This window comes from Astatotilapia calliptera, chromosome 16, assembly GCF_900246225.1.
Source record: "Astatotilapia calliptera chromosome 16, fAstCal1.2, whole genome shotgun sequence".
Taxonomy (NCBI): Eukaryota; Metazoa; Chordata; class Actinopteri; order Cichliformes; family Cichlidae; genus Astatotilapia; species Astatotilapia calliptera.
Genome location: NC_039317.1, coordinates 34,511,192 through 34,523,832, shown reverse-complemented (window position 1 = coordinate 34,523,832; position 12,641 = coordinate 34,511,192). Strand labels below are relative to the sequence as shown.

Below are 12,641 nucleotides of genomic sequence, written 5' to 3'. Positions count from 1 at the left end.
CAAAGTTAACCCTTCGTAAGCAAAGGGGACAAGTTCTCTCAGCTCACGCTAATGCTGCTGTCCTGTAGCTGAGGTTAGTTAAGCTAGCCTCCGTGTGCTTGGTAATGGTGATTGTCACTGAAAGGTTAGTGTGAGTTTGCTAGTCGCCAACTGATGCACCAGCTTCTCTGCTGTCAGTGCTCATGCAGGCTCATCTACCATGAAGCCGAAGGACTCGCTTTCCTGTTCCGCTCAGTCAGTCTTTCAAACTGGATAAAAGCTTTGAGATGATAAATGTCATTCTGTAGAAAAATGATCGTGAAACGACCTCAGATGACATCAGTCTCAGCATCACTTTGCGCAACTGGAAGTCTTTAAAAATCCAGTTCAACAAGTTTAACATACAGCAGGAAATACAGAGCATTATTATTATATTACTGATCACTAACACAGGTTTGGAACAATGTTATTTATATAACACCAAATCACAGACATCTACATACAGACAAAACACAACAATCATATGACCCCCTATGAGCAAGCACTTTGGCGACAGTGGGAAGGAAAAACTCCCTTTTAACAGGAAGAAACCTCCGGCAGAACCAGGCTCAGGGAGGGGCGGGGCCATCTGCTGTGATTGGTTGGTGTGAGAGAAGGAAGACAGGATAAAGACATGCTGTGGAAGAGAGACAGAGATTAATAACAGATATGATTCAGTGCAGAGAGGTCTGTTAACACATAGTGAGTGGAGTAGAAACTCCCAGTGCATCATGGGAATCCCCCAGCAGCCTACACCTGTTGCAGCGTAGCTAAGGGAGGATTCAGGTCACCTGGTCCAGCTCTAACTATATGCTTTAGCAAAAAGGAAAGTTTGAATCTTAAAAGTAGAGATAGTGTCTGTCTCCTGGATCCAGACTGGGAGCTGGTTCCACCAAAGCAGAAACTGAATTAATGATGACAGCAGATATTAAATGAATGTTTCCAGTGGCAACATCCCTTATTCAGCTTATAAATATGTAGTATATGTAACGTCTGCTCTTTATTTGGTCTGTTTTGAACAGATTTTGTTTTGTTTAAGCCGTTTCTTTCAACGTGCTGCAAAAAACATCAAATAAAAACCCAAAAAATGAATGAAAAGAAAAATTGTTTAAAAAGCAGTTAAATTTTCTTCACCAAAGCCCATAAAAGATTATTCTCAGGTTTTGCTTTGTTGCCTTTGATTAAATCTCTGCTGGAGTAAACGGCTGTAATTTCACTGCAGTTTGTCGACGTGCTCTTTAAACTGCCCACAACAGAGCCGCATGAACACCGCCTTCATGCTTAATAGATATTTATTATGTTAATGAGATGTCACTGATATGTCTCATTCACATCACAGCAGACCTGCCTGCAGATCCTACAGTGTTGATCCTTCATGCGTCCTCACTCTTGAAAATGTATTCAGAGCTGCAGAATTTACCGGGTTTGCTTCCCCCTCACCTGCACTCTGCTTCCCTTCTTCAGATGTGCAGTGTCACACAGTCTTTGCACTCAGCAGGAGAGCTGTTTCCTCCTCTCTGTCTTTAAAGCTGTGCTTCTGCAGCAGCTCTCCTCTGATCTCTGATCAGATTGGGTCGGCTTTGCTTCCCCTTTTATCGTCTGTTTGTGAATTTGTGTGTAACTGGGTTGTAGTATGTGGCAGTGTTGCTTTTTCTCCTCCGGTGCATGCAGGGCTGTTTGTTTATGGAGCCTGTTTATATGGTGCCAGTGTATTCTATACAAATCAGAGCTGATATGGTAAGGACTGCAACGAATTGTCCTTGTACATGAAGGAGTGTGTGTTATTCTCAGTGTGTGTAAATCAGTAAATCTGTGTTTGTGTGCATTTGTGTTCATGTAGAGACACAGATAAACAGCCTGTTTTACCCAGTGTGTGTTAGACAGCCAGTGATGGGACTGTGAGACAAACCGAGCCAGTGACACAGCTGAGGCTGCACCTCTAACACCATCTGCAGCTTATGTTGTCGTCTAAAATGGGAATAAGACAGTTTGCTATCAGTCTGCTATCAGTCTAAGACTGAATGGCAAGTTTGCAGTAACATGCAATCAGTTTGTGATACCACTACGGCTGCCACAAACGATTATTTTGATAGTCGACTAATCAGCTCATCATCCATTAGACGTAAAACTACAGCTTATTGCACCAGCAGCATCTGCTCTTATATAACTATCATTAGCTTACAGCTTTAAGTGTTTAAGGTCTGTGCTAACTACAAATAAAGACAAGATGATAGTTTATCAAATTTTAATGACATTTGCAGATTGTTTCGGTGAAGTTTAATAAACTCCTTGCTATCTAAAATATAACAGGACACCGGAGTAAATTCTGGAGCATCTCACACTTCTGATAATCAGCTGTCTGCTTGATGTTTATTCAGCTGTGTAAAAACTATAACTTTAATCTCAGCCAAACCGATTTACTCAGGAACAAATAAAACACTGAAAAAAGCCAAACAACATTTTTAAGTTATCTAAGTGACTTATATATATTTAACCCGAGTAGTGAAAGACGGCGGTGGGTTTGAAAACAATTTGCCGGGAGTCCGGTGTTCTCACGGCGCTAGTGACCTAGCCCCCGGCTAGCTATCGAGCTAGTGGGTAACAGACGTCTCCGAAAACGTCGGAGCGCTTTTGAAAATATGCGGTGTCCTGATAAACTGAGCAGATATTTGAGGTTTACACAGCTACATTCTCGCCTGAAAATATGTTAAACGTTTATTTTGTGACCCAGAAAGAATAATAAGAGTAATATTAAAACTAACTAGCCGCCGCCATTGTTGGAAACTGAGCTGGGCTGCGCTATGAATTCTGGGACACAGTTTCTTCTTCTTCGGGGTTTAACGGCAGCTGGCATCCTTGTACATGCAGTGCTGCCATCTTCTGTTTCAGTCCATTATTACACTCTTAAATCCTGCTACTTATTCCTGCGTCTTTCAGTATCTTACAAAGCTTCAAACGACGCGTCGACTATTAAATTAGTCGTCGACGATTTTGATAGTCGACGTAATCGTGACTAGTCGACTAATCGTGGCAGCCCTAGATACCAGAGGATCAAGTGTGGCTAATCTGCTGCTGTCCACCTACAATTTACCTGCTTACATTCAGAGATCAGCCAGAACTTCATAGATTTGACACAGAAACAAACCTTCCTCACATGGTGACATAGTTGCTGCAGGAAACAATCTGACTGCAGAATAACACAAGCACCTGGCAACCGTGTTTGTACAGGACTATATCCAGAATGCAACCAGCAACTGAGTCCAGTCTCCTACTGCAAACAGACACTTTGCCAATGACTCACACTCATCAGCACTGATTGACTCGGGCTGATTTCACCATGTTGGCAACCTGTCTGTCTGCTAAAACCTTCTGTCTGACAGTGACGACGGTCAGTCTGAAGGCTGGTGGTCCTCCCACCAGGTGAGCTGTGCAATCAGCTTGTGGTCACACAAGCTGCAGGTGTTGCACGCTCAGCCTCTGGGAAACCAGCTGGTTGCTCACAATCAGCCGCTCAGTGTGAAAAAATCCAGTTTAATCACTGGGTAACAAGTTAGGAGGAGGCTGCTGTCCTGTTTTACTCTACTGGCACTGAGTCAATAAATAATGGTTAAAACATAAATAGCCGATCATCATCATCACACTGAGCACAGACCTCGTGCATGTTTTTATTATGAACAGTCTCCTCTGTCCTCGTGTCTGCAGCTGCTTATAGGGTTTGAGAGCGGGACGATCGTGCAGTGGGACCTCCGGGGCAAGAAGGCTGACTTCAGGATCTACTACGATGAGGTGAGTTTGATAGGTGAAGCCTTTCTGTCTGCCCTCTTTCTACGTCTGCTGTGGCCTCTGTGTTTGTTTGTTTAATAATCAAACTGTAGTTTCATTTTAGCTGTCTCTGTGCGGATGCCTGATTATAGCAGCAGGAGGCAGGATATGTACAAGAATCTGGCAAAATTGAGAGGAATGAAGAACAAATTGCTTTAAAAACAAATTGGAAATGAGTCCCAGAGGGGGGTGCACGAGTGGGAACGTTCAGCTTGTTTATGACATCAAAGCCCTGCAGAGACATGTCGAGTTTTTCTTTTTTACATACAGACCTGAATAAAAACATGTGACACTGAAGTGTTACAGGTTCTTCAGGTGAAACAGGAAGTGCTTCAACATTGACTCTCAGCGCTCTCTTCAAGTTACCCTCGCTGACCAAAGTCGAGTGCACTTTTCATCTCAGAGCGGCAGCAACTTTTCTCATTTTTAACAAGGTGTTTGTTATGAAAAGCTGCCTGCCAAACCAATTACTGCTCTTTGAAGAAGCAGTCATTAGAGGACCCGGGAACGCTCACGCCGGTCCGGGCAGCCTCGGGCAGCTTGCACAGCACTGTCAGCTGGAACAGACGACAACGCTGGCACCCAGAGACCAGCAGAGCGTAAACGCGTCATGTCAGACAGGTGTGTTAGGTTACACGGTCTGTACTCAGCCAAAGGTGCTGCAGCTTTCAGCATCCAGGGAGAAAACGTTTCACCACAGTGCACGCTGAAAAGTTACACACAAAACTATATTTTCATGTAATATTCAAACGTCTTTCATTAACAGGTCATTAACTCGTGTGTCTTCAAACATACGCACCATCAGCACATCTGCTGCCACCTCTTACGTCCTCCTTCTCCTGTGAACAGTAACACTCACGCTCATGAGCTTCCTTTGTGGATCTGAATGTGATTTAAAGGACAAAGAAAAGTACGAACTTTAAGCTGTCAGCTCTTCATATGCACCAAAAATAATACTGACATTTGGTTTTGCTCTGTATTTACACCCAGTCCTACTGCGCCTCCGTGTCTCTGTGGTTAAATGCACTTTTTCTTCTATAACACTTCATAAACTCCTATCTGGTGTGAAAGGACCTGCTATCGATCTCCATCGCTGGCTGCCTTTTCTAAAGCCTCGTTCCAGCATCGAGTCGCTGAAAGGTTATTATAGATGTTTCTCCGTCTGATGACGAGGGGAAAAACGCAGCCTACCCCCGGCTTTAAACATTTTCTGCTGCCATCTGAGAAAATTCAGTTTACTGTGATTACCACAATAACGACCACGTTAGGACTGATGAGTGCACAGCTCTAACAAAAGCCTCCTGAATAAGCTTCAGTGTGCGAATGAGAAAAGGTTAATTTGGAACAATGTCAGGCCAAACTTCTCCAGGATTATCCAGACTGTTTTTCTGCTGCTGACGCTCCCCGGGGCCGTGACCTCTGTGGCTTTGACATGAATAACTGTGAATAATGTTTTTAAGAAGCTAAAGATTACCCAGCGAGGTCTTCTGAAGAACAGCGGCAGACGTGCTGAGCGCAGGGCGATACCAGGAAAACGACTTTGCTGTTTTGGCTTGCGTGACGTTTTTTACCTGTACAGCTAAGGTGTGGTAGCTGTGGCATCACTGAGTAGAATCACATACGTATCACCGTGTGTCGCATGCTGCAGAAGCGTTTTTGCTCTTCTGTGTGGACACCAAAGCTGTCAGATGCACATCATTGTTGTGTTTTTAATAGGCGTGTGTTTGATAGAGCTCCACGGGGAAAATGTGGTCTGCCTTTGTATGAAACAATCTTGTCAGTTGTATTTTTCTCCATTGTATTTGGACAAAAGTGTCAATTACCATCCGCAGAGAGAAGCACTTTGTTATGTGCTCACCAGTTTTGAAGGATTATTATCTTCGTCCTTTGTCTCATATTTCATTTGAAGCGTAGCAGGGCACTGACACTACGTGAGGACGGATTCAACAACGATACCAACGAGGTTTTATTCCAGATCTGGCCTAAAGCTAAATGCTGTAAGAATCAGTGTCGTGTGTCATCACGTTTCACTTCTGAATCGGCTTAATTTCTCCTGTGTGCAGTTTCGGTTTGGCTGTTCGGTAGGTTGTTACAGTTCATTTGAACTTGCTTCAGTTCTTCGGTGGACTTTGGTCACAGCCGCTCGCCGAGCTCGGCGTCGTGTGGGGTCTGCTGCAGGACTCCTGGTTCCTCTTCCCCAATCAGGCTTCTTTCTCATGGCACTGCATGACACAATGATTCACTTGAAGTGCTTTATGACTTTGAGAGAAACACTGACTCTGTGTGATCGGTGCAGGCCATCCACTCTGTCAGCTGGCATCACGAAGGGAAGCAGTTCATGTGCAGTCACTCGGACGGCAGCCTGACGCTGTGGAACCTCAGAAACACCACCAAGCCATTCCAGGTCACCTTCCCTCACGGTGAGACACACACACTCTCATAATCCCAGAGACAAATCCTGGGTCTATACTCTTTGTATAGATCTGAATATCATAGACTGTAAACAAACCTCTGTGGACCATATGCTGTCATCTGATTTGCCGAGCAGCTCGTGGTTATGTCTTTGCTTTTCTCAGTGTAACCAGCCACCGTTCAGTCTCATTCACCAACATTCATGTTCGGTTACCTGCACATTTAGGGTAGACTGTGCTGTATCCAGCAGTGATTGTCGTATGTGCGGTGTTTCGCTGCTGCTTCGTTTTGATTTCCACACTCGGTGAAATCTGCCTCCTCTTCTGCCGTGTCTCCCTACGGCTTCCTCTCATGCAGGGCCGACCGAACTCGTCAGATTTGTGTTTTCTTGCTGTGAGCTGTAATCTCAGGCAAAATCACAAAGCAAAAAGCAGGCAGGATGTGGCTGACGGGGAGGGGGGCACAGCTGAATTCCAGCAGATCGTTTATTTGTCAGATATTTAGTGTCACTCAGGGCGAAAACGGGAGGAAGAGGAAAGGGAGGCATGAAAATGAGTAGAGGTCAACTAAGAACATAAAGCTGAAGAAGAGTAAACAGTTAAAATGTTATTTGCTGAGAATGATATAGTCGGACATTTTTAGTTATAAATAAATGAGTTAAAAACTGTGAGGGTTTAAAATTCAGCATTTAAACGGCTCGACTGCAGCACCTCGGGCTTTTAGTAGCAGGCTAGGTGAGGGGAAGGAGTGCTAACTGAGCTAATGCTAGCTAACGTGACTAACATGGTGTGTCCATAGTCTGAGTGTGTGGTAAGCAACAAACTTCACTGAGCTCACAGCAGAGCAGCATCTTAGTTATCAAAGAATTGGATTAAATATACTCCAAAATGCTCCGATATCACAAACATGTCCAGCTGAGTGATTTGAAATAGCTCAAAACTAGCAGAGCGCTATTAGCTTAGTTAGCACCTATCTGTGACCTCTGTAAGGAAACGTACTTTACTTCCAGAAATCAAAACCAGTTTGATTTTATTATGTGTTTGTTTTCCTTCAATATGACAATAAGTTACTAATAATTTGTAATACATTACTTATTACTTGTTACTTTCCTTAGAGGTAATGGAGTATGTTACTTAATTACCCATCAGAGAACTTGTTACTTTCATGTTAATATGACCTGAAATTCATTATCTCATAATTATCAATTAACTCTGTAAACCCAAGGCTACGTTCCCACACACTGACACAAATTCCTAATGAGGACACGTCTTTCTTTTAGGTTTTGCATTTGAACACAAACTGACAACAAAGAAAGTTAAAAAGCAGCCGCTGGCTTCTTCTAGGCTAGATTAGCATTAGCATGCTGCCTATGCAGATCCATACAAAGACTCTGAATGACTCTGATTCAGTATTTAGTTTGAACATCTTTTAAATGTCAGAATCGACTTCTTGTAGAGAATTATGGATGTTTGTCTTCTTCCAAGCATGAAACTGCTGTTCATGTCTGAACCTGAACATGTCACACTGCCCCTCTAACACTCCAGGCTAACCTCTGCATACCTGTTATCACTCGCCATTGTTCCCTCTGTCACACAGCTGAGTCGACTTCGTCACAGTCGGGCAAAAATCCATCATCTTGTTATTTATTTATAAAATTTACTGCTGAAGCTGCCAAATATGCTCACAAATTTTAGCTTATTTAAATTAGCGATTAGCACAGTGCTCTAAATACTTAACCACAGATGTTACATGTGTGTTTGGCTTTCCATCATTTACTTACCTGCTGAGCTGTTGCTTGATGCAGAGCTCGGTGACGACTGGGGCTTTCTTTGCCTTTTGTGTTTCTCAGCTACAACCGTGTCAGTGACATGTAGGTAATGAGCATTGTACCTGGATAGGTGAGCATAGTTCAGAAACCATCCGTCCATTTTCTTAACGGTGTATCCAATTAAAAGAGCCGGTCTCAGCAGGCCAGGCTGTTGCAGAGCACCATTAACCAGAAGTTTTAGTTTTTTGGCCAGCGTAGTGTTTTAACTAAACTATCAGAAGTTTCTCACTTTTTACAGCCAACACTTTGTCTGTTTTAAGCACAATGTCCTGTACATAAGGGCACCAAAATGACCTTTTTATAGCCACTTTTCATAATGATGATGTGAAGAAATCTGCGACAGGACGAGTTGTTCTCAGAGAATCCAGGTACACTTAAAATGATTCCTTTTATTGCGTTCAATAAAAGATGCTGCAGCAGAGCTCCAACAGTTTAGAAATGATGTTTCTTTCATTTGTTCAGAAAGTGCTGAGCCTTTGTTGAAAGGTAGAATTCAAGGTTTCACTGCCTCCAAGCTAGGAGACCTTCTCTTCAAAGATGTTAATATGAGAAGCATGAATTACTCCCTTTAATACGCTAACTCTGATAATGGACTGTCATTCAGTGAAGAGAGGACCTGGAAACACAGCAAACACACAAAACTCCAGTTGGAAATGAGACTAAATTTGATCCTTCAAGGGGGTTCCTGTGGCGCACTATGTCCTGATTATGCTCACATTGTGTAACATTATGAACACAGTGTAGAGCCGTGCATTGGTCACTTTGACAAAGCAGCAGGTAGCAACTCCAAATAGCTTAAAAGAGGGAAAAACATGAACGTAACAACAGGTGAACAACAGCTTTTCTTCTTACATCTTCTCATCTTATTATGAAACTATACTTTAATCTGTACATGTTGCTCTTCCTTTGCTTTTTCCTCTGATGCAGGAAAGATACAGAAGGATGCGAGGAAGGAGTCGTGCAAACCTATTCTCAAAGTGGAATACAAGACCTGCAGGAACAGGTGCGTGTGTCTTAAACATTTCATTTTCTGATTGCACAGACGTAGCGCTGCATTTTTTTTAATTGATATTAACCTCTGAGATGAGATTTAAAGATTTCTTTTGAGTCCTCACAGGAACAAACAACCGTTGTGTATGCGTCACTTATTTCATCGATCACTGGCGTTTAATTCGATTTGAAACAAGAGCGTGTTTCATTTTACTTGTTACTCATTCTTTCTTTCTGCTTTGTCGAGGTGAGCATTTCTAAATCCCTTCTCTTCCTTCACAACAGTGAGCCTTTTGTTATCTTCTCTGGGGGTCTTTCATATGACAAGGCGGGACGACGGCCGGCACTGACGATCATGCACGGCAAGGCCATCACTGTGCTGGAGATGGATTACCCCATAGTAGAGTTCATGGTGCTGTGCGAGACTCCTTACAACAACGGTAAGGGCGTACCGATTCAATTATAAGAGCTGTGTCCCTTTTTGTGGTCTCGCTTCAGTGAGTTTGAAGCCTTTCAGAGAAATGTGGTTTTCAGCCACGGGGGGTTTTTCACCCGCTCGGTGCCATCGGCTTCTCCTGTAATCCTGTGATAATGTGGAAATCACAAGAGCACGCTTCCTTAAAACTCACCAAGTGTTACCACCGACTGACGTTGAGTCATTTTTATATGAATTTCAGCTGATTTTAAATTTGCATCCCTCCTTGATGTTGTCGTGGTAACTAGCATTACCTCTCCATCTTTCTGTTTGCATTCGGCCTTCACAGAGGTCCAGGAGCCTTACGCTGTGGTCGTGCTTCTGGACAAAGACTTAATCGTGGTGGATCTAACACAGAGCAAGTACGTCACTGTGAAACATACAGTTAGACATCATATATCAGAATCACACCATCGCGTGTGCAAGAATATCACTCAGAGAGTGGAACTGTTCTTACATTCAGCAACAAAGTGAAAGCAGCTGTAGTTCAGAGAGATATCAGCATATAATGCTGTATGACCATAAGCATATGTGGACTATCCTAATTTGAGGACTTTTGTGGATTAATTGTATCGATCTATCAGAAAGTTGCTCTCAGCAGCTCAGTGTCTTGAAGGGAAACAGTTCAGTGCTTTTGTTGTGATTTCAGAGGTCTGATAAGATCCTATGTAAAAACTGCCAAAGATGTTATCCTTTGAACAAGCACAGCTCAATGTTCTGTGGGTAGATTTAACTCGCTATCATTGTTATAAAAGATTGAAGCTGGACGCGGCGATGATGTCCTGACAGATTAACACCCAAGGCTAGGCTAGGCATACATTTGAGGAGTAGCAAAACGCTCGGGTATAAATGAAGTTTCCTGGTTAATTAGGTTAGCTAATTACAGCTGTTAGATATAAATGTCTCCTGATAACACCTAAAGTAGTTTAAACATGTCCAGATTGTCTTTGAGCTCATTGATTACGAGCTAATTGTGTTTAAATTGTTCATTATAAGTAAATCAGGTTAATTGTATTTAAATGCTTCATTATAAGTAAGGAGTGGCATGAATTTGGAGCTCTGCAGAAACACCCCTCTACATCTTTTAGTGACACTTTAATGTGTGCATAGAAGAACCAGTCGCTCTTATCTTACTGTATCGGCAATAAAGCAGATGAAGCTAGAGTCATTGGCACATTCAATTTTTATTGCTTAGAGAACAGATAAAGAATCCAGACCTTTGAATGTGTCCACTTCCTGTGGGCTCCATGGGAGGACCAACTGGAATTATTCTTTTCGATTAGCTGAGGAATAATTCTGAATAGCTTCATGTTCATAGGTCTACTATATACCACGTTGTGTACTTGCCTGTTGCAGCTACCCCGTCTTTGAGAACCCGTATCCCATGGACATCCATGAGTCGCCAGTGACCTGCACGGCCTATTTCGCAGACTGTCCACCAGACATCATCCCCATCCTCTACTCCATAGGAGCGAAACACAAGAAGACTGGCTACAGCCAGAAGGTAAAGGAGGGGAAGAGTACGGCCTTTGCTGTGCAGATCCATGTTGGGAGGATTTTCTTGTGTTACGTAATCCTCGCATACCGTATTTTCAGACCATAAGGTGCATTAAGCGAAACAAAACAGTCAAATAAGTCAAACTTTACTCAGGTCATTCTTGCTTCCTCCACTTCTGTACCATTGATTCATTACTGTTGAATTCTCTGGCAGCGGCTCTATTCCCATGTTGTAGCAGTATATTAATGACTAACCTCATATTGTGGATGGATTATCTCAGTTGTTCTCCTGACTGAAGTTTGGTCCGTTTACAGCATCCTGCCATGCGATTGCATTTGTCTCTAACCATCAGGAACCCTCATGTTAACTTTTATCGAGTGGAAAGAAGTTAGCTTCATCCTCCAGCTTCACTGTGTTTATGCTATGCTAACATAGCTGTGTCGCTAGCCGTCACGTAGCACATCATTATATAGCAGCTAGCCCAACTTCAGTAACCCTACAAACGTCACTGCTGTTTAGTTTTCTGTCTTCATTTATGTTGGAAGTGATAACAGACCTGTACGTTTGAATTTTTCAGAAATCTCTCAGTCAGAACATGCTATATCATGTTTAGGTGGAAGCTAGCGAGCTAACTTCCTGCTAACTTCTAACTCTGTTAAATGTAATAAATCCTGTTTTCATGGATGCCTGGATGTTAAACTTAATTGTTACACCTGGTAAAGCAGCAACACTGATCATTTTATTAAAGGTTAAAGAATTTAGACAGTTTTTAAACTCTCAGTGATGCTGCAGTGTTCGTTTGAATTTGGGACCTGAAAATGACGGAGTTTAGGACCCAGATTCCTCCGTGAGGCTCCTGACTACAGTAGCTGTAATGCTCCAACAATCCATCACGCGGTGGCTTCGTAGCTTACCACAGTCGCACTAAAACATTTTTGACAGATTTTTGAGCGCCGTGTAGCACATAAAATCGGTTCAAGGTCAGTGAGCACGATCAGAATTCATCATTTGAAAAAATTAAAGGATTTTAAGTGCGCCTTATTGTGCGGAAAATACAATGCTAGAACTGATGTATAAATATGTATAGAGTTGTGTGTCTGCGCTTCGGTTCTTTGGTATATCCTGGTCTCTGAAGGGAGTTTTATTCATAATTTGTCATGTAAAATCATCTTTCTAAAATAATTGCTGTTGAACTTTTTAAATTATAGGTAATCATTAGCACACGTATCACTTTTAATCAATTCGGTTTTGTATTTGAGGATGACAGCCTGTGTTTTAGAACAAAAGGAAAAGCGAGGGTACAATGGGACAGAAAGAAAGGGTAATGTGCCCGGGTGTTTAAAATAATCAGTGCTGCTGTGATTATTTTGTCAGGAGTGGCCAATCAGTGGAGGGACGTGGACATTAGGCTCCCACACTTATCCAGAGATCATCATCACAGGGTGAGTTAGAAATGCTGACAGGAATACTGATGACCCCTCTTTAACACCACCCGTCACATTTAAAAGGACAGTTGAGCCGTGTCTCACGCCACGGTGACAGAACCACCGACTGTGGGTTTTTCTACATTTATAGCGCTGCGTAGATTTGATTTCTAT

The 12,641-nt window shown here is 42.7% G+C and overlaps 1 protein-coding gene across 13 annotated transcripts in view; it reads left to right on the top strand.

Moving 5' to 3' along the window:
• The window catches only part of stxbp5l (syntaxin binding protein 5L), a 128,678-nt gene that overhangs the window by 77,713 nt on the left and 38,324 nt on the right, over nt 1-12,641 (top strand). For all 13 annotated transcript variants that reach the window (XM_026145592.1, XM_026145593.1, XM_026145595.1 and 10 more), the window contains exons 7-13: nt 3,721-3,804; nt 6,137-6,260; nt 9,008-9,083; nt 9,356-9,510; nt 9,835-9,907; nt 10,902-11,049; nt 12,418-12,485. In XM_026145592.1, coding sequence (XP_026001377.1) covers nt 3,721-3,804; nt 6,137-6,260; nt 9,008-9,083; nt 9,356-9,510; nt 9,835-9,907; nt 10,902-11,049; nt 12,418-12,485 — 728 coding nt within the window. The remainder of the gene's footprint in view (nt 1-3,720; nt 3,805-6,136; nt 6,261-9,007; nt 9,084-9,355; nt 9,511-9,834; nt 9,908-10,901; nt 11,050-12,417; nt 12,486-12,641) is intronic.